The 22,013-nt window shown below is 43.9% G+C and overlaps 1 protein-coding gene across 9 annotated transcripts; it reads left to right on the top strand.

The window, feature by feature from the left end:
* Positions 1-445: 445 nt before the first annotated feature.
* Positions 446-18,972, top strand: MOK (MOK protein kinase). Of its 9 annotated transcripts, none has more exons than XR_014510578.1 (12): positions 446-572; positions 4,634-4,748; positions 5,392-5,481; positions 6,544-6,614; positions 11,917-11,995; positions 12,745-12,793; positions 13,824-14,002; positions 14,721-14,822; positions 15,999-16,172; positions 16,646-16,753; positions 18,295-18,498; positions 18,582-18,972. XR_014510578.1 is itself a non-coding variant. In XM_083438440.1 (12 exons), the coding sequence occupies exons 1-12, from the start codon at positions 527-529 to the stop codon at positions 18,657-18,659; spliced, it is 1,299 nt and encodes a 432-aa protein (XP_083294566.1). In that variant the 5' UTR covers positions 446-526; the 3' UTR covers positions 18,660-18,972. The 9 variants fall into 9 exon arrangements, 7 of the variants coding, with proteins under 7 accessions (XP_083294566.1, XP_083294571.1, XP_083294569.1 ...); XM_083438440.1 differs by having other exon boundaries at positions 16,646-16,757; XM_083438441.1 differs by lacking the exon at positions 446-572 and adding an exon at positions 589-812 and having other exon boundaries at positions 16,646-16,757.
* The last annotated feature ends 3,041 nt before the right edge of the window (positions 18,973-22,013 follow it).

The raw sequence follows: 22,013 nt of genomic DNA, 5'->3' as shown, positions 1-22,013 counted from the left end.
TTGTAATTCTGACAGTGGGTGGTGGTTGTTTTTGTAACATAGCTCCTTTTCAAAACAATTATATTTTGCTAGCTATGCTCAAGATGTGTCTTCATGGAGCAGGAGATGCTTACTCGGAAGTAAGCCTCGCTGAGTGCAATGGAACTTGCCCGCATGTAAGTGTGTAATTGAGTAATTTTACCTGGTGCCCCTTACAGTTCAAACTTAAGCATGCTTACAGGGAAGTTCGACGGCGACTTACTCCCAGATAAGCTTGCTCTCCTTCATTTGACGATTCTAAAGCAGAGGTTGCATCTGTCACGGATTGTGATTCCCGCATTGCCGAGCGGGGTTGGACTAGATGACATTTGGGGCGCCCCTTCCGACTCGGCTAAAGTTCTAGGCTCTCCCGTGACTGCGCATGTGCAAGGATCGCCCGAGGGGCGGGGGTGGGTGGGGTTTCATAGGGCGAGGCGACTGAGGATGCGCGCAGAAAGGAGAGGAGCCGCGGTGTGCGCATGCGCCCCTCGGAGGCCCCGCCGCCGCCATGAAGCCCGCCCTGCGGCTGCCGCAGTCAATAGGAGAGGGCGGAGGTTAGCAACTGCGCTTGCGCCGCTCCGAGGGCGGGGCTGACACGGTCGCGCCCCCGGGTTGAGGGAGCTTGACGCTCTGGGGTTGCCAGGGTGACGGGGATACAACATGGCGCGCTGACAAGTTCTCGGCGCGGGGAGCGGAGGGCGGGGGGCCCTGGCGCTTCAGAGAGGACCCTCGCCGCCCCACACCCCCCTCCCCACCGGAGGGCACGCGCGGGGAAAGCGAGCGGAGGATGAACAGTAAGGGGGCGGCCTCGCTGGGGGCGGCGGCAGCGGCGAGTCTCCCTGAGGGGAATTGGGGGGGGGGAGGGGGAGAGGAGCCGGTGCAGCTCGGCTTTCAAGGCGGATCGCGAGGAGGCGGGGGAGGAGGGGTTAATGGAATATATATGTGGGTGTGGGTATACGTGTGTATGTGTGTACACGTGTGTAACGTATATGATCTACAACATAGCGTCGGAGAAGTTTGTTCCAGGTCCTGGAAAGATGCGACCGGTGGCTGCCGAGGCCAGCGTATATCTTTTGGCAGCCGGCTAGTTAAAAAGAGATGCTAAATTCTTATAGCGAAAGGTGTCTGATTCGATATCCCGCTTGGTGGGGGGTGGGGAGGAGAGGGGATGAGAGCTGTGTGCAAAGAAAAAGGGGGGTGTCGAGGGGAAGCCAGTCGGGATGGGGAAGAGGTGTTCGTAACAGTATGGTATAGCGGTTTCTGCATGTGCTGTAGAGGGAAGCGAGGGGCAGATGGGGCTCGCCAACCTGGGAAGGTAGCCCGTTTGGAGAAGGAGAACTCCAGTCCTAAACCTCCGCCTTGCATGATTTATTCAGGAGTAAAGACAAGGCTTAGGAGTAAAAACCCTACACAGATCCAGAAGGGAGTAGCTAAGATGGTTGGATGGCGCCTTGTACGCCTCCATCCGGCAACTGCTGCAGCCAAGCTGGTGCCCAAGGTATTGCTCTGCTTTCCTTTGGATCATATCAGCGAGGCCAAGGGCGGCGAGTGGGGGGGGGGTTGTCATCAGCTAGACAACCCTGAAACTCCACAAACGCTGCCCAGGCTTGTACCCCAGGGAGGTCACTTTGGTGCTGTTAATGCAGTGGTTTGACTTCGCCCTCAGAGGCGCACTCAATTGTCTCTAGAGGCAGTAGAGTGCCAACAACAATAGCGGTTAGAGCAGAGTTTTCCAAAATTTTCATGTTGATGACACACTTTTTAGACATGCATCATTTCGTGACGCAGTAATTCAGTTTTACTTAAGGTTACCAGATTTTTTTCAATGAATCCAGGGACACTTTTCAACTTCAATGGATTTTGTATGGGGACTGGTTTGTAAATCCGGGACTGTCCCCAGGAAACAGGGATTTCTGATAACCTTTTACTAGCAAACTGGAGGTTAAACTAACCCCTTTCCAGCTGCAGGAGGAGTGCAGGGAGTGTTCAGGCAACATGGCAGCACACTAATGTGTCGTGACACACAGTTTGGAAAACTGTGTTAGAGTGTCAACCACCTGGGAGATACAAGAATTCAAATCCCCTCTGGGCCAGCCATGCAGCTCACTGAGTGACCTTGGGCTAAGTCAGACTTCCTCAACTTCAGCCCTCCAGATGTTTTGGCCTACAACTCCCATGATTGTAGTCTCAAAACATCTGGAGTGCTGAGGTTGAGGAACCCTGGGCTAGGTACTGCCTCTCAAAGGACACCATTTTTCAGGCTTTGAACAGAGATTGTAGGTGGTGTTTCTTCTGCTTTGTTGTATGTATCCTATTCTAGTTTCATGTTCAATAATTAGGACAGGCATCCCCAAACTCTGCCCTCCAGCTGTTTTGGGACTTCAACTCCCATCATCCCTGACCATTGGTCCTGTTAGCTAGGGATGATGGGAGTTGTAGTCCCAAAACTGCTGGAGGGCAGAGTTTGGGGATGCCTGAATTAGGGTGTGTGCTTCAATTCAGGAGTATATGAACGCCTATAATATTTTCAGCCTGCTTTATGCATCTGGAGAATTATATGACATGATCTACAAAAGCTCATGCCATGATAAATGTTTCAGACTGCAGTCCAGCCTTAAAACTCTTCTTAACCCCTGATCTGATAATGCTTACTCAAAACACAATTTAATGGGTTTTCCTTTCATGTATGTATCAATCACAAGCCTTCCTTCAGGAGTGGGAAACTTTTGACCCTCCAGATGGTGTTGAACTCCAACTCCAGTTATCCCCAGCCAACATAGCCATGTGTGGGGAACTTTCGTCCCTCCAGAGGTTGCTGAACCACAACTCCCAGGGATGATGAACCACAACTCCCAGGGATGATGTCCCATCATCCCTGGACATCCCCCATTGGTAGGGCTGATGCAAGTTGTAGTTAAGCAATATCTGGTGGGTCAAAGGTTCCCCACACCTGTTGCAGGCCATCATTATTTGGAGGGCTACAGTTTCCCCACCCTGCCTTTTGTTACTATATAGAGTTGTCAAGTAAACATACCTAAGGTGGTAACAGCAATTGTTTAATTTATTATCAAGCAGTGGTATATATTGTAAAAAGAGATCTTTAATTGGGGGTGGGATACACAACCAATTCTTACCATGACCGTGGTATGTACTTCACTCTTTGTAGTCTGTGTTCTACTGTTTGAACTGGGGATAGACCTAGATTCCATGTGCCTTTATTAGATATGTGGCTCTGATAGTCACACTTCATTTAAAAGAAGGGTAGGTGAGGATAGACAAGCTGTGTCCTTCCAGATGTCAATGCATTCCAGCTCCCATCAGCCCCAACTAGCATGGCCAGTAGTCAAGGATGATGAGTTTTTTACTCCAAGAATATGTGGAAGACCCCATACCTGTTTAGATGCTAGAGCACCGTTTGTTGTCTACATGTTCAGACTTCATAATCTTCAATGAATCTAAAGTTTTAAAGGTGGGGTTATTTGTTTTAACCAACTGTTTTAAACACATGCTTCCAAAGCTATCAATGGTGTACAGCTATGAGCCAATGTACTCCTTGAGTTGCAGACACCTGCATCTGCTTTTCCAGCTGCAGAGCAATTTGAGCCTCCCGCATCCCTCCCTGAAAGAACTACTTTTTCTTTACAGCTAGCTGCAGTCTGAAGAAGTTAATTAGCCAGTGGAGGCTTTTAGAAGTAGTTGCTGTAGAGGTGATATGTATGGGAGATGACTAAACCAAATTAGAGAGGACAGAGGTATCTACAGAAGATAATTGGAAAGAAAGTTAGAATTGACTCAGTCTGCAGATACTTAACACCAAAGAAGGTTAAAGAATGGTTAAGAAAGTGATCAATATGATAGCAAGAGGGATGCTGTCTATATGGGGGCCAACAGCCATATCCATGGGCAACTATCCCTGTGTGAGTGGTAATGTCACACATGAGTAAAACGCTCTGAATTACATAGCAGAGCATTAGGAGATTATAGATGTAGCTACAGCTGTGATCCCAGCTTACATGTGCTACATTTCACTAAAGGAGTCCAACAATATACCTCTGGGTATAGGACAGTATAGAAATTTAATAAATAATAATAAAAATGATTCTTTGATTCTAAGAATCAAATCAGTCCCACTTAAAGGCTAGATAGGCATGAATTTAAATGCCATAGTGGTCAAGCTTTAAAATGCCTGTTGCTCATTTCTGATACTCTTACACAGCAAACTCAAATCACTGAAAACTAAATTGACACTAATTTGATTAACATTTTATCTCATAAATGACCATGGGAGTAAAATGACTATTTCATACTTTGCTGAAGAAGCATCTGATAAGCAGTTAAGCAAAGAAAAGCTTCGAGTTATTACAGCAAATGCAATCTTAAGCAAGGTGGAGCTCCTCACACAGCTGTCCATAAATAAGAGCTCTATTTCCATAATCCTTATACAATGTAGAGGGATGCAAGCCTTAGTTTTGATGATAGGAGAGTTGGTTGAATAAATAAGTAAGCTATAACTGTAAACATGTCCAATGAAAAAGAATTTAAAGCAATCTTGAGGATATTAAGCTTGCTATCGATACTAAAACCTAGTTTTCTTTTAAAATTTTGACCTTTTTAGAATATAAAACGATTGGTAAGATTGGCGAGGGAACATTTTCAGATGTTCTGAAGGTACAAAATTTCAAAGATGGACAATATTATGCATGTAAACAAATGAAACAACATTTTGAAAGGTAGGTGCAGCTGCTTTTTGAATTTTCTTTTTACTTAAATGTTGAAATACTGCAATTAAGATGATCAAAGTTTGATTTAAAAAATGATTCTGAATATTTATAAATGTTATACAAAAAAAGAGAGCCTTCAAAGAGGACAACTAACCTTACAACCACTACATTTTTCAATAATGGACTTGGCTGACGTATCCAAATTTGTCTCTCTTTTGTCCTGAGTGTTAAACATAGTAAATAGCCCTTCTCCAGATCCCACAACCATCAGAGGTGTTAGAGCTGGTGACAAGAGATAGAGGCTTCTCTGTGATCTCTTACAGAAGTAGTTTACATGCTGTCTTGTAAGTCACTTTCATAACCTGGGGGAACGCCATGAGATGCCTCTGCTATTAATGTAATACATAAATAAAATAAGTAAATAACACTCTTCTGCTACCGGAAGAGAAAAACATGAAATGCTCTAATTCACTCATCCAAGCATGTGCCTCACACATCTCTTGAGATTATGTGTGGCCCAATCCACAGACTGGACAGAGCAACAATAAAGAGGAGGGGGGATGAAGTGTTTACTCTTCTGTAATTTTAACAAACAAACAAAAGCGACCTTAACACAGTAGCCTAATCTTTCCCCTTTTTTTATATACTGAAGTATCGACCACGTGAACAGTATGAGAGAGATACAAGCACTAAGGCGACTGAATCCACATCCAAATATCCTCACGTTGCATGAAGTGATATTGTAAGTGCTGCATGCTTTCTTTCACCTTCCCTTTCTATACCGTGAGTATTTCCCTAAGATGATGCGGAGGTGGTGAATCACAATTTCATTTGCCAGATCAATCTTAATCTGGTTACAGTTGTTTGAGGCAACAGCTCCTCTATTTTCATGTGGCATAATGAATGAGATGCTGCCTTTTCCTACACCCCTGCTCCCAGGAGGGCAGGAAATAACCTTGCTTTGGGAAGTGAGCCTACTGGGGCTGCCAATCACTTGCACTTGAATGGCTGAGTAATATATCTAAGTAAGGCCATTGAGCCACTGGTAGCATGAACACCGACACTCTACATGTACAGGTTTTAAGGAACAACTTGCTTTTATTCCATCTTTATCTGTGTTCTCTGGTAGTGTAGATGATGGCAGCATGAACGGTACAAGAAAAGTACAATGAAGGACTCAAGTAATGACACTATTAAGGAGAATTACATGTATAGGCAACTCCCAATTTACATGCATTGAAGGCAAGTGTGACTATGCGCACACGCATTGCCATGAACCTGGAAGTGGCATGAAAAGGGGCAAAAGCAGCCCTAAAAGAGAGCAAAAAACGGCAGAAATTGCATGAAAACAGTGTCTAGCAATCCCACAAGCCTTTGCGAGTGCAATCCCAGGAGCCTTTGCCCTGAACTTTGAGGCCTGTCGAGAGTTGGAGCTTGAGCAAGGAGGTTTGGAGGGTGCTTTCAGGCTTTTTCAATGGTGTTCCCAATATACGTGATTTTACTTAAACACACGGTGCTTCAGAATGTAACCCCTGTGTAAATGGGGAGTTGCCCGTATTGTAAGGTGGGCTATCTTATGCCACCTGCCCAATAAAAGACTACAGGTGGTCAGTGGATGATAACAAAACGTTTTTCATACTGTTGTATTCTACTGAATAAAGTGACTTTTGTCTCTGCATAAGTTGAGAACTTTTGCTAGAGTTCTAGCCTTTTTACATATGAGAACACCTCCTATCCACCAAAGGATTTCATAAGTAGTTTTATCCTTTCTCTTTCTCTAAGATCACTCTTTTCCCCCCTTCAGTGACAAGAAAGCCGGTGCTGTGGCATTGATATGTGAACTCATGGACATGAACATTTATGAACTGATCAAAGGTATGTAGATCATGCCAATGAGAAAGTCCTTTGCAGAGATTATCTTTATTTATTTATGCAAAAACCCAACTATTTGTACAGTATGACTGACCAAAAGAATGAAATAGGGCAGGTGGAGAACCTGTGACACACTAAATGTTGTTCAACTCCCATCAATCTCAGCCATCATAGCCAATTGTCAGGGTGTTTTTCTCTAGCAACATCTGGAGGACCAGTTGTCAGGGAGTTGTTGTCCAACAACATCTGGAGGACCACAAGATTTCTCTAGTTGGCCAGTCCTGATGCCCAAGCTGAAGTCATTCTGTTTGTGCAGTTCAGCTGTTTACCGCCCATAGTCTTCTTCCCAGTAGGTGAAGACATAGAGAGATTTTGAAATGTGGAGATGACATTTCCATATAATTACAGATACCGAAGGGAAACACCTGCCTGACGGTGCTGGAAAGGAGGAAACAGGTGCAGGTGGGAAGACTGTGTAGAAAGGGAACAGCAGCTAATCATTGTGTCATCTCTGCTCTGTAATTAAGAGTCCTGCTATAACAGCTCACACATCACAAATATATATATTTACAATTCAAAACAACAGATTGGCTGAGATTAGAAAGCCACGATCACATTTCAGTGCCGTTGAGAGATTAATTCCCCTATCTTTTCTTGTCATTCTTGGCCATGTGCATGTGTGTGAGAACAGGCGTTTGCACTCACCTGCTTTCTTGCACACCTCAAAAGTTATTACTGATGGCTGGGGGCAGGGGTGAACGAAGGTTAACCGACACCCGGGATGGGAAACCGCCAGCTGCACACGCGTTGCGCCGCTACATACGACACATGCGTGGTGTCACTACATAGGGCGCGTGTGCGGCGTCGCTACGTACAGCACATGCGTGCGACACTGCGCATGCGTTGTACGTAGCGGTTTGCCGGTGGTGCCTCCTGAATGCTGTACGGCCGGCGGCAGGATCCTCTGCTTGCAGCTGCAGCCGTGAACAGAGGATCCTCCACATGCAGCTGCTGCAGCGCAATGGTTGCTTGCGCCACCGTGCCCGGGGGCAGCGGGGTGAGCACCCCGGGGGTGCCTTCTTGTCACCCCCCACACATGGCACCCGGTGCGAACGCCCCCCCCCTTGCAATGCCACTGGCTGAGGGTCCCTGCAGAGCAAGGGCAGATAGCAGTTACTGACTTTCCTTTCCAGCAGCAATCCTTTTCACCACAAGTGGAATCACTTTCAAGTCTGAGCACTGTTTGGATCTTGGCCTGTGGTTGTTGCCCCCCGGCAGTAAAATATAGCTGAGTATTGGAGGGAATGGCATAGTGTATGCTTCAAGTGCTGGTTGTATGTTGCTGAAAAATGAAAGGCTGGACAAGTCTGGTACCATGAGCCGCAAGTAATTTTAATGCAATGGATCTTAAAAGTTCCAGCTCCACCATCCTCCTTTTTTAGGCTAACTCTATGTTTATCTAAAGAGTCTTAGGAACTCAGAACTTTCAGAATTCAAGACAAGTATTCACGGTTGTCTTAGCTAGTATTGAATGTGGCCGCACATACAAATGCAAAAAATTGCAGAATGATGACAGAATAAAGAAGCTTTCTAAACTAAAAAGCACGCTTCTCTATGCAAGCCACTTTCTAAGGGTGGTAATCAAGTTTCTTCAGTTCAGTGCCTTTATAATAATTTTGTCCTTGAGTTGCTACAGGGAGAGGCTTTCATTGATTGTATTGATATTTATAAGGACTCATTGGGTGGCAGCCAATGTCGTCCTGCTTGTGGAAGGGCTTTTGATCTAGCAGAGGCCCCTCCCAACAGAACGCAGGAGATAACTTTCACCAGTTTCCCCTCCCTCCTCCAACCTTAATTTTTTCCCCCAGAAGATAGAATCTGCAAAAATAGACACTTACCCTTGCCTCTGTTTAATCAACCCATTGGTCCTTCAGGGCATTTGGTATATGTATCATACATAAAGAAAATGTGGCTTGCTTTCTTTAGTTGCAGTTCCATTTCCTTCAGTGATGAATCTTCTGAGGGACAGTGCACTCATACATGTTCAGCAGCTAGTGACTACAACACCTAGTGGTGACTCACTTGTCTGAGTGGGCCTTCATAGATGGATGCTTTCATTGCTCCTGAGGTCACCTCAGATGCAATGCTTTCCAGGAGAGTCAGCTCACACTAGTACAAGCTGATGTGAATCCATATTCTGTTTGTAGATGCAGAGTAAAATAATGTACCGTATTTTTCGCTCTATAAGACGCACCAGACCACAAGACACACCTAGTTTTTGGAGGAGGAAAACAAGAAAAAAAATCTGAATCTCAGAAGCCAGAACAGCAAGAGGGATCGCTGAGCAGTGAAAGCAGCAATCCCTCTTGCTGTTCTGGCTTCTGGGATAGCTGCGCAGCCTGCATTCGCTCCATAAGATGCACTTTTTAGGAGGGAAAAAGTGAGTCTTATAGATCAAAAAATACGGTATGTATGAGTTGGCACTTAGCATGGCAAGGTGATGGCTGAGGTCTTTTCCATTTGATAATCCTTTTGAAAGGAGTGACATAGAAACTGGGGGATCAATCTTAAATCATTATTTGATCTTAAATGTGAACAAACTGCAGAATATGAGGCTCCACAGTTGCTGGGGTTTTAGTATCATTTCTTCGGGTGAGATTGTAAGGACTGGAATAATCTACTGCATTCACTCATTAAATTAGCTAAGGAAAAATAATAAGTTGATAGTACAATACACAGAAGCAACAACTAGAATAGAAATAGTTTTCTAATGGCAATAGTTGCATAGCAATAACTGTGAGTTAGAAAGCAGATTGATTCTGTCATCTAGAATGCATTAAAATAAGCAATTAAGGCTTATGAAAATGTGACTGAGTTTCCATGATGAATATTCTGAAAATGTCTGCGAAAAGAGACACAATATTATGACAGGAGATCTATGGGACAATATATATAAAATCCAGATGTCTGGCTGTTCAGCTTCTTCATGAACTTAAGGCTCATTTGATGGCTAAGTATAAAGGTATTTTGCATTTAAATAGTTGAGGGTGAAGTGTCTTAGGAGTCAGGTTACTACATTGTAGGTTGACTCTAGGCTAAATTAGTCATACTTTTAATCCCACTGATTACAGTGAGACTAAAGCATGACTATCTTAATCTGGATCCAAGTATGACCAATGTTACCCCCCCCCCATCCCAAATTGAATACAGTGGTACCTCTGGTTACGTACTTAATTCGTTCTGGAGGTCTGTTCTTAACCTGAAATTGTTCTTAACTTGAAGCACCACTTTAGCTAATGGTGCCTCCTCCTGCCGCTGCACGATTTCTTTTCTCATCCTGAAGCAAAGTTCTTAAACCGATGTACTATTTCTGGGTTAGCAGAGTCTGTAACCTGAAGCATCTGTAACCTGAAGTGTCTGTAACCCGAGGTAGCACTGTACATTGGTCAGTCAGGAGCATTCATTCATCCTTAACATCCCAAACAGCTGTAGCTTATTCAAGCAATAACTTGAGAAGTAAAGTTCATGCTGAAAATGCAGTGAGTAAATTAGTCATGGTTGCTTCAAGTATGCCAATGCTACCTGAAATGAAGCAATGTAGCAGTTTGAGCAGGAAGATAAAAAAAAATACGCACACTTGTGATACTTTGGGGCCTTGACAAAGCTTTTCCTTCTCATGCATTATATCCTACTGCCAGCATCCAAACACCCTTGGTGTCCTGTTATATCTATCCTCTGTAATACTGAAAGTAGTCTTTGGAGGAGCCAGTCTGTGTGCCATATCAGGGTAGGTGTGGTTATGTGATGAGGCTACTACTGCCTATTGTGTAGGAAAGGAACCTGTGGCCTTCTAGCTGTTCAGCTCCCATCATCCATGACCACTGGCCATGCTGGCTAGGATCAATGGGATCTGGGAAGCCAACAACTTCTGAAGGGCCACAGTTTCACCATCTTGGAGTAGGGCATTCTGCTCCGCATTTCCCAAAGTTCAGATGCTTTGGTTAGATTGATATATCTCCTGTCGGGTTTACTATGCACCAACCGTATCATGTGGTTGAGCTCACCATATAAGGGGGTATCCGATAGTAGGTTGATGGGAGGTTTTGCTTCTGCACATGAGTTTGACAAACCGTTCTGAGCTGAAGCATTCCGTGCTCACCCACCCTAGAATGTTTAGTTCACATTGAGTTCATGAAACATCGTACCCTGACCTCTTCTTAATGCATGGTTGACCACATCTATGAATGCAATGAATGCAATGGTTATGCCCTTTTAAGTTTTGTTATATCAATCACTAGTTTAATAAGGAGTATATCAATCATTAGTAATAGTTTAATAGGAAGGTTTTCATACCTGTCCAACTCTGTGTTCCTTTCCCAACCTTTAATCTATTGATGATTAATGCCTATATGCAACCCTTGCGTATGATTTGGGTCAACCAATCAGCAACAAGCACATATGTGGCAATGCTGTAATATTCAATAAAAGGGACTCTCTGAGACATGCTCGAGAGATGCCTCCGATATGACACTTGTCACTCGTCTGTTGTTTATTTCAACCCAACAGTAGGTTCCCTCTAGGCATGGAAGTTTGCTCTTACATTCCTGGAGGGCAAGTAAACATCTAAGGCATGTACTTTACACTGTTCAGAATGGGCCTAGGTATTCCCAACAGTGGCTGCCCTTTCAGCAGAGATTGGAAAGCCAGTTTAGGAATCAACACTTCCTCCTCGCCCACCTTTCTGGGGAGCAAACCTTCATATCATGTTGACCACTATTAAGAGAAGAGTCAGCATTGCAGTCAACTGTCTGCAGTTATCCAGAACTCTGGCATGTGTTAACTGTGGTTAGGTGAGTGCCTGTGTTTCTTTTAACAGTGGTTGAGGCTAAGCAGGAGAATTTGCTCTAGGGAGGGGGGTAGATGACTGCTGAACTCGTAATGGTAGCCTCGTTAAATGAATGAATGAATGCATTTTAATAAAAATTATATGCTACTTGATTGTAAACAAAAACCCTCAAAATGGTTTACAAAGAGAATACAGTTAGAATATAGTTAAGAACAACTATTTAAAACATTTTTAAAAAATCAACAGTATATTAGAAACAGATTAAACCAGCCCAGTGTGTTCTTCCTCACCACTATGGAAAATATAAAAAGAAAACAAACACTCTGCCATGGTTCATAGGCAAACCATCTCACATCTGTATTTAAAATTCACTTAACTGGCAGAAGTGACTGCAAGCTCTCCATCATAAAGTGAACTTTGTATAAAACTATACCACGTTCATTTGACTGTTTCCTCTAGGGAGGAAAAAACCATTGCCTGAAGGAAAAATAATGAATTATATGTACCAGTTATGCAAGTCTCTTGATCACATGCACAGGTAAGGCAGCCATTTGTATTTATTTTTGCAAATGTAGTATTTGGCTATATTATTGAGCTGGGATCTGGAGAGTCCAGTGAATACCCCAAAGGTACTGCTGTGAGGGTCAAAGTACATATGATATTAGTCGTGGGGCTGCTTTTATTTTGGAGAAAAAGCAGCCTTGGGGCCCCTATCCAGAATGTGCACTTATTCTGACTTCACACTGATGAAAATTGCTCATCTGCTTGCCTCCAAAAAGTAGACTACTGATGGCAATATACAGCATTTTCTGGGGCTAATAGCAGCCATAAGAGAATGATTTTCAGTAGGGGGGGGGAATTGTATTTCTCCAAAATAAAAGGAATCAATCCTACTAGCTATATATATATATATATATATATATCCCCTTCCTTCCATAGGAGCCCAGGTAGCTTACAATCTTCATAAAATCATATTAAAACAACCTTAAATCACAGTTTAAAAACACTATGCACAGAAAAAACCAGTAGGCCACTAGCAGCAGGCTCTGCATGTAACATCCATGCAGTTTGGCCTTGATGTATCTATTCCAGCTGCAGCCTCTCATGCTGCAAATTCTTCTCTGGAGCATGCCCCAATCTCCAGGCCAGGGATGGTTTTCAGGAGTGTTCATAAGGTGGACTGGGAATGGGACAGTGGGGAGCAGGAAAACCCCAATGCACAGGGGACTTTCTGTACGCCATTCTTGGTATATAAATACTTACTTGCCCTGCATAATTCTCTTGCAGGAATGGGTTATTTCACAGAGATGTAAAACCAGAAAACATATTAATAAAGGTAAGCAGTCTTTAGTGCAGTGTTTCTCAAAATGTGTCCCACCCCCCTCCAGGTACGTGAAAGAGTTTCAAAGAGTACAAGGCAGAATTTATTATTATTTTATCATAAATGAAATCGTATTATTAAAAATACCTCCAATTTATTTTTGCTTGAGAAGGGGCACACCAGTAAGACTAAACTCAAAAGAGGTTTGTGAAACACAGCCGTAGCACAAGCGATAAATATGTTGAAACTCTGTATTCATTATGCTAAGACTGCAATTTGGAAGTGCATTTGTACCTAAAAGAAAAGTGCATTTTTAGTTTGGGATGTGGAACTACAGGTGCCCAGTTTAGATAAGTGGCAGTATTGTCCCTAGCCTTTCCCAAACACTACTGATTAAGTGTAGTAAGTATAACCTGGTAAGTCTTCTTGTGACCAAAGTTTCAAGCTTCCCGCCCCCCCCCCCCCCCGGTTAAGTACACCCCGTTATGGGGACGCGGGTGGCGCTGTGGGTTAAACCACCGAGCCTAGGACTTGCCGATCAGAAGGTCAGTGGTTTGAATCCCTGTGACGGGGTGAGCTCCTGTTGCTTGGTCCCTGCTCCTGCCAACCTAGCAGTTCAAAAGCACATCAAAGTGCAAGTAGATAAATAGGTACCGCTCCGGCAGGAAGGTAAACGGTGTTTCCGTGCACTGCTCTTGTTCGCCAGAAGCGGCTTAGTCATTCTGGCCACATGACCTGGAAGCTGTACGCCAGCTCCCTCGGCCAATAAAGCGAGATGAGCGTTGCAACCCCAGAGTCGGCCACGACTGGACCTAATGGTCAGGGGTCCCTTTACCTTTACACCCCGTTACCATGTTAAGTGCTCCTGCCGTTACATTTTCTCGCCATTTCCAAAGACTACAAGCACTCTGCCCAAAATAACCATGGACCAGAATTCATTGCAATGCAATAGCCAGATTTAATTCTCAAATTAAGCACCTTTACACATGATTGATTTTATATGAATGCCTTCTCATTTGAGATGCCACAACTATCTTAACTGCAGCAGGATCTTCTGAAGCTTGGGGATTTTGGTTCCTGCAGAAGTATACACTCCAAGCAGCCTTATACAGAGTACATCTCTACGCGCTGGTACAGGGCACCTGAATGTCTTCTCACAGATGGGTACTACAGTTATAAAATGGACATGTGGAGCGCTGGCTGTGTGTTCTATGAAATTGCAAGGTACAGTATCTTAAAGGAATTGGTGGTTTGACTTGAGAGCAGGGCCGGCCCAGCCATGAGGTGGGCTGAGGCAGCCGCCTTGGGCAGTGGAACACCATGAGGTGGCACTCCTGTCTGCCCCGTCATTAGTAGAGAAGCAGTGGTGGCAGCTTCGCGACCCTGGTAACGGAGGCATTGGTAGTGGGGCAGCATTTTGCCTCGGGCGGCAAAACAGGACACACCGCCCTTGACTTAGAGTGAAATTCACATAAAGGGTAGGATTGTGTAGATGGCATGAAGTGTTCACAGTTGGGTCACGGAAACAATTTCTGTAAAAAACTGGTCAACAACAGGTAAAGCTCAGTGGTAAATCACATGCTTTTGCATGGAGAAGGTTTTAGATTTAGTCTTTGGCCTTGCTAGTAGATACTTGAGTCTTCACTGGGGGCGGGGATTGGCTTTGAGGGGGATGGCAGAACCCCCAGAACAGCACATGGGGAGGGAGAGAGGGTTGTTCTGTCTTGCAAGCTGCATTGCTTGCACAGATGGAATGTTTGCAATAGCACAATGCTGAATTCCACCTGTAATCTTCTCAATAGTTGGTGCAGGGGGCAAATACTACCAATTTAAGACTGCCACAATTTAAGACTGGACAGTTTTCCTCACAAGGAGAAAACCCTCGACCCTGGCAGTTTAATTTCCCACACTGCCCAACCAATTCCTCTTTTTTTGTTTCTAGTTTCCACCCACTCTTTCCTGGATCTAATGAACTGGACCAAATATCGAAAATCCATGATATTGTAGGTACTCCTCCCAAGAAGATCCTTAATAAGTTCAAGCAGTAAGTACATTTTGAATTCTGGGATTTAATAGTGCATTCTCTCTGTGATCGAACCTGTACAAATAAATGTCTTAATTGAGAGGAGAATGCTCACGCATCATGTCAAGGAAGCTGTTTGCTAGTCCGTAGCTAAAACAGTGTAGACTAACAATTCAGTGTAACCCGAGGCTACTTCATCAGTTGTGAGCTGAAGTCACACTCCAAATCTTGTGAATTGATTAGATTGCTCACTGTCTACTTTTCCATTCAAAAACAAGTTAGATCTCTGCTTCAGAGTGTTAAGTGGTACAGATATACCAGCTTCAGGCTCCATGCACAGAGCAGATCCAGCAGAGGGACATGCATTTATCCCTTTGCCTCCCCAGAGATCCCACTCCCCACCCCTATGCCACAAGTCACACTCCAGCTTCTACTCCAGCATTGTGGTATTTTAAACTGTGATCAGTGAGTACTTCCTCAAGCACAGAAAGATCCTAATAGCTGCTATTTACTTAGTGGCTAAGATGCTGAAGATGCTGAAGTCACCTCTGCCATGACCTCGCCAGGTGCCCTGAGGCAAGCTACTGTCTTCTCAACCTCATTCCTCTATGACATGGGAATAACCTGGATCATTAATGCATGAGAAGTCCTTTGAACACTCAACAATGCTACGTATATGTTAAGTAGGCTATGGGTTGCAAAGCACTGCTGAAGACAGCCCAGTAGCCAGATCACTGACCTTAGGTGTTATATGCTGACAAAGTCTCACTATTGTCAGTAATTGTGGTGCAACAACTCTGCACAAACTTCAGCTTCTAGATCAAGTGCGAGGGAAGCCTAGAGTGCACTGCAGCAATCCAGTCTTCAGGCAACCAATTTGTGAACTGCCGTGGCCAGGTTTTCCTGGTCCAGGAATGGCTGTTTCAGTCAAAGCAATTGCCATTGGTAAAAGGCACTTCTAAGCTGCTGAGGCTTCCAGTGACAGAGCTGGAGCCAAAAGCACAAACAAACTGTGAACCTGCTGCTTCTGGGTAGACAAATCGAAGACAAATCAGACAAAGAGCAAAATGTGTATTTAGCCTTCAAGATTTTCTACACCAGCTTTATCTCTTTGGCATCCCTGCCCCATCTCCCCAGTAAGGCTGACATTAATAGCCTCCTGACAGGAATGTGTTTCCTTTCACTGGATTAATGCAGGTCACGAGTGATGAGCTTTGATTTTCCCATCAGAAAAGGGAAAGGAATCTCTCCATTTATGCCTAGCTTGTCAAACAAGAGCCTAACTCTTATGTATGCAATGATACAATATGATCCTGACGAGAGGATCTGTGCCCATGAAGCCCTACAGCACCCTTACTTCAGAGAATTAAGGTAAGTAAACTTTCAGTCTCTCTTGAATTGAGCAATAAATGTGGAGTTGCTGGTGCCTCCAGCTTAATCCCAGACTTAAAATCAGTGAGTGAGGTCCACCATTGCAACAGTGCATGAACAGGACTTCCCTTCCTCTCACAACCACCTTAATCCTCCCAAACTGCTCCAGAGAGGCCCTTGGCTAACTAAAGCAGACCACAGGGGCAGGTGGGGGGCTGCAAGGAAGGGAAAGTCCCACTGGTGCAAACACGATTCAACACTGGATATCACCCAGAGGACTTAAATTACATCTATAGCATCCAAGCTTAAATCTTGACCTACTTCACTAGGTTTGGGTACTTAACAGCTGCATTTTAAATTACTGTTTAGTATGGCTGAAAAACGGAAGTTGCTATGTTGGCTCAACTCTCTAGTTGACACAAATGAATTTTGAGTTTCATAGGTGAGATTTTGTCTGGCTCTGTGCTGAACAGGTTGGCAGAGAAACAAGCTTTGACCATACGCAGAAGAATGAGATTAGCAGAAAACCCATTAGAAAGGGAGACTCTCAGCTTGCGTCGTATTTCAAAGGAGGATCAAAGGCAGGTAATCTTTAAATCAATGAATAAGTAATAAACCTAATTAAGTAATGTCGTTTTAAAATTGCCAGCAGAACAACCCTGTGTCAAATGTGATGATATGATGAATAGTGTCCAATAGGCAAAAGGTATTTTAGGATTTTTGTCTCAAAAGGATCCAAGGCTGTATGGATTTCTGATCTAAACAAACAATGTCCATCTAAGCAAGACAGGTAGCTTTAGAAAAGGCTTTACGTACATTCTGCACACTAGCCTTGCAAATAAGCTCCCAAAAGCTACTAACCTGCAAAAATATTTACTAGCTCGTTGGTGGCTGGGGGAAGAGGGCTCTATCCCTCTTGCAGGAACCTGTTCCATTTATATGGAATTGCAGGGAGGCTTCCTGGTAGCCTGTCTAGTTTCTAGCTTGGGAGTGGATGGGGGAAATGTTCTGTCCCTTCTCTACAAGCCTGTTCATCTGCCTGCATGGAATTTCTTGCTGCCAGTCACTACCAGGCTAATGTCAGGGTGCTGAATATTATGATTTATAGCTTGGAGGAGCATACAGTATAGCATTTGGCGCTCAGAAAACTTTTAGTGACCTTATGAAGATGCACATGTAATTATGCTGGAACAGGTTATTTACACATCTTTTCTCGAGATGTTCCTGTGAGCATGACTGCTGTTGCATCCAGGCTTATTAAATCATCCCTGCAAATTGTACATTAATTATAGAACTATGAAATCGGAAGAATCTGGCTGAACCAGATGCAAGTTGTCACTTGAGCTATCAGTATCCCATTTGCCAGCACCCAAGCAAGATTCTGTGCTGACCAAACTGAAATCCAAGCAGGGAAAAGAGGGTCACTTATTCTAACAAAGCTTTTCCAGGATCTACTGGGTCACTTGTGCAAGGGGAGGGGGCAGGATGAAATGTGTCCGATGAACAACAGATCTTACCTTTTGAAACCACTACACTAAGCTTCCTTCCCACCATGGAATTCTGAAGGCACCAGGTTTAAGTTGCCAACACCTTATCAAATTCTATGTCAGATCTAACCAATGTTTTGTCTTATTTAAAAGGTATTCCAATAGCTGTTCTAGGGAGTGGTTTTAGAAATTAGAAATTAATCTCATGCTGCTAACAGAGCAAGTTTGATCAGGCCTCAGCTTGTGGCACAGTTGAAATTCTTGGTTCTCTCAAAATTAGAGCAGCAAAAAAATCTATTTTCCTGGTAAGTATCCACCTTCCAATATGCTCCACCTTTTCTTCAGTAGTGTTTGGATACCAGTATTGGTGTGGTTATCTACGTTTGCTCCTACACTAATCCTAATACCTTTAAAGTACACCCATCTATGTGTTTCTTTCTGAAGGTGTGATCACAGAAAACAAGCAGCACTACTCGGGAAGAACCATTTTGGTTGTAAGTTTGTATACATGCTTAGACCATCACAGCAGCAATGTCAACCAGACCAACACAGGTCGTCAAAACACTTAACATTTAGCCTACACAAAACATACTGATTTAAAAAAAAAAATTGAACTTCTATTTTTATTTTAAAAGAACTTTCTTAGGAGAGCCCAGGAGAATCCACTGGGACGTCGTGGATTTCCCTATACAGTGGAGTTGCCCAAACTGGCTGTTCCTGAAGTAACCAACTTGACTTCTTACCCTAATCCTCCATTTCAGTCAGTTTTTCCTCTCCCAGCAACCAACGGGCAAGTCCAAGTGTTGCAGCCCATAACATATTTTGGGACACACTGCAAGGTAATTCTGCCTTGCTTATCAGATTGTACAATTTTAGACAAGTGATTAACAGCCCATTTTAACTTGTGTTGTCTCACCAACAGTCTGAAAGACAGAAGGAATTTAAATCTCCTGTGAAACAATACCACTTGCCTGCTTTGGGAAGAAGAGGTGGTTACTGACGGACTAAGAATCCCTTGTGCTCGCCAATACTTTTGAAAGGTACACTAACAGCAATAGTGCCTTATCTTCTCAAATGCTGCAGCAAGATGCTACAATATTATTATTTTTGTGCTTAACTTTAAAAAAAGGAAAAGGAGCCTTTCTACGTGAGCACCGTTTTCATAACTCAGACTGCACTTCATTTTTTTTTTAAGCTCCCGATGTACAATTTTATTTCCTCTTAAGTGGGTCGTACATTTGTTCCAATTGTGCTTCTCTGGTAGGAATGGAATTGTTACTACTTTTATATTAAATACGATACAGTACTTCTTATTTGTGTTGAAACTGAATTTGTGTATTTTTGTAAATGTGACTGTGGAGATATAGATTGAAGCAGCGGGGAAGGTGTTTTGGTAGTTTCAAAACCCGAGTCTACTTAGTGTCTTCTGGAGTATGTTACATCTGATTTGAGTGCAATCTTGTGTAAAGATTTATTTTCCAAATTATGTAAATGGGCAGATTTTCTCTGCATGCGTCGTTCGTAAGATCAGGTTAGTCTTGCTGTTGCTCTCCCAACATATTCCTGTAGCACGGAAGCTTAAACAGCATGAGCATGCTTTATCAGTTAAAATACGATTTGTCACATGCTCAATACAATTTCACTTCAAAGAACACATTGTGCATTTGTGCTAGAAGAGCCAATAATATCTGAAAGTCTAATTTTGTGGGGGAGGGGCCTTGTCTCTGCCAGGGACAAGAAGATTCTTAAGTCGCTTTCAGAATGACCGTTTAAATGAAAAATAAAAACGCCATTTTATTAAAATACAGGGTTTTGAAATGGTACTCTCAAGGTTTGTTATGTTCTACCCTTTTGGAATGAAATCCACTTCTATAACAACCTCTCTCTAACAAGGAAAGTAGTTTGTGTATTACTGGTACAACTAATTGTATAAATAAATTTATGACCATCATCCAAAACATCAGATTCCCCAAAATATAGAGGTGAACACCTATCCTAGAAGGGAAGTCAATGATACAATGGGGTTTTTTTTTAATCAGTAATGCTAGCGGATAGGTAGATAGTACAAAAATAAGTGAGACCTGACCTTACCTTAAATAATGAAAGTTGTACGGTAATTGGATTTTCCCTCCAGAAAAGCCACAGATGTGTTCAAGGGAAGCATGAACCAGAACACAGTCATGTAGCTTCTATACCGCTAAAACGTTGCATTTCTTCCATGTACGAGGGCAACAACTCTTTAACAATATTGCAGTTTCATCCAAGTACCTATTGCATGGCAAAAGCTTCCAATCTTGCTACCAGCGCAAGCGAAAAGTATCTTTAAGCATCTTCAAACACAAGCATTTCTCAAGTGTTATTGACTTCATTCAGATCCAGAAAGTTAAGTGCAAATTCATGGAGCAAGTTCCTTTTTTAAAAAAAATTACAGACATCCACCGTTGGGGGAAGTGAAGCAAAGGATCCTAAATACTGTGCTGATTAGTTTACATGCCAAATACATGAAAGGCTATTAATCTCAGGATCTCCCACCCACACTGATTTTTGCATGGCATCGTAAACTGGTTCTGGGATTTATCCCATTCCACCCCACTTCTGAGGTGGACTTACCTGGCAGGTGCTTTTGGGAAGAGTAGAGGCAGCTCAGAAGACGTGCTGCTTCTAGGTACCTATTGGCAAGTAAGTTAAGAGTGCAGTGCAGACACATTCTCTACACGTCAGTTCTGGCATACTTTCTTCCTGCATCATCAAGGTAACATAAGTAACCTGGGGGGGGGGGGTGTCACACCAGAACCCTTGAAAGGCACAAAAGGTAGCCAAGGACTGGATTGTTCTGTTGTTTTAGTGTTTACATGCAAGTGGGAAATGTCAGGTTTCAGCTTTGAAATCAATGCTGGCTCTTTTTCATTTGAAGTTTGTAACTCATATAGCTGATGTGGTCTAATCTCACCAGTGGCGTAGCGTGGGGGTGCAGGGGGGGCCGGCCGCACTGGGCGCAACATCTGGGGGGGCGCGCTCGCACTCGCAGCTCTCTGCCCCTACCTGGCTCACTCACTCTCATTGCAGTGCTGGCTGTGCGAATCCGATCCGAGCCGCCGGGTCGCCACCCACTGTGGAGGGGAGGGTGCCAGGCGTGCGGTGCAGTGCAGAGAGAGAGCGAGGAACTATCTGGGGGAGGGACAGTGCAGCGGGGGGGGGCGCAAATTACTTGCCTTGCCCCGGGTGCTGACAACCCACGCTACGCCACTGAATCTCACAAGCCAGAGAGGGAGCTGCATGCAAGTTCCGAGTCAAGGGATGGGGCTTCAGAACCCCTCAAAGCTGCTTGAGCTGACCCACAACTAGCAGAAGCGAAATGTCATTCATCCAAAGCAAGCAAAAATACCTAAGTTTGCCCACTTTTTGCTGGTCTCAATTCAGCTTTTCTCCCTTGGGAGTATGTTTTGTCACAGCTGTTCTATTGAAGCCTCCAGAGCTGTCATATGACAACTACCACCAGCTGGGAGGGGCAGAGACTTCTTGCACAGCCCTCTAGAAACTCGCAACTGTCAAGCCACATGGGTTTCATGCATTCTGAAGTAAAGCTATGCTCCCAACTCGCATTTGAACTTGAATCCCGCCATAGAAGTAACTTGTTCATTATAGTTCTGCCTCTTCGTGATTCAGGCTTTAATCCAAATTCTACTTACCTGGGAGTAGGCCCTATTTAAGTCAATATGAGTGACTTGTGAGCAGTGGCGTAGTGTGGGGGGTGCCGGCCGCACCGGGCGCAACATCTGGGGGTTAGGGTTAGGGGGCGCAAATCCACGGGTTAGGGGGCGCAGATCCACGGGTTAGGGGGCACAAATTACTTGCCTTGCCCCGGGTGCTGACAACCCACGCTTCGCCACTGCTTGTGAGTAGACATGGTTATGAGTGCAGCATTAGTCACATCGGAGGAGCAATACTCTGGTGAACAGGTCATGAAGTTACTACTCAAGTGTTTCTTCCTCATATATTTAAGTGAAATTGTATATACACATACTAACCAATGTGGAAGTTATACCAGGTGGGGCTGCCAGTGCAACTCTGCTTGCTACTGGGGCTTTGCAAATATTTGCATATATTTAAAAGGTTAAGACTGCAAATACTTCCCTGTACAAATAAGAGCCTATGCAAGTCACCAGGTAGGGAATCTGTTTTCTTCTTCTTCTTCCCTTTTCAGACCACCACAAATGAACAAGAAAGACAGGGAGGCTTTGAAACATTTTTGAGTGTCTTAGTGCTGCTGTTACCCTCTTTCAAACTAATTAATACTTGTCTTGATTACATGCCAGAGCAGTCCTTTCGAAAAGCGGAAGGCTTTCCCCTATTC

Source organism: Podarcis tiliguerta (assembly GCF_965153285.1).
Source record: "Podarcis tiliguerta genome assembly, chromosome: 1".
Taxonomy (NCBI): Eukaryota; Metazoa; Chordata; class Lepidosauria; order Squamata; family Lacertidae; genus Podarcis; species Podarcis tiliguerta.
Note: the sequence above shows the minus strand (reverse complement) of the source record. Positions and strands in the feature narration are given on the sequence as shown.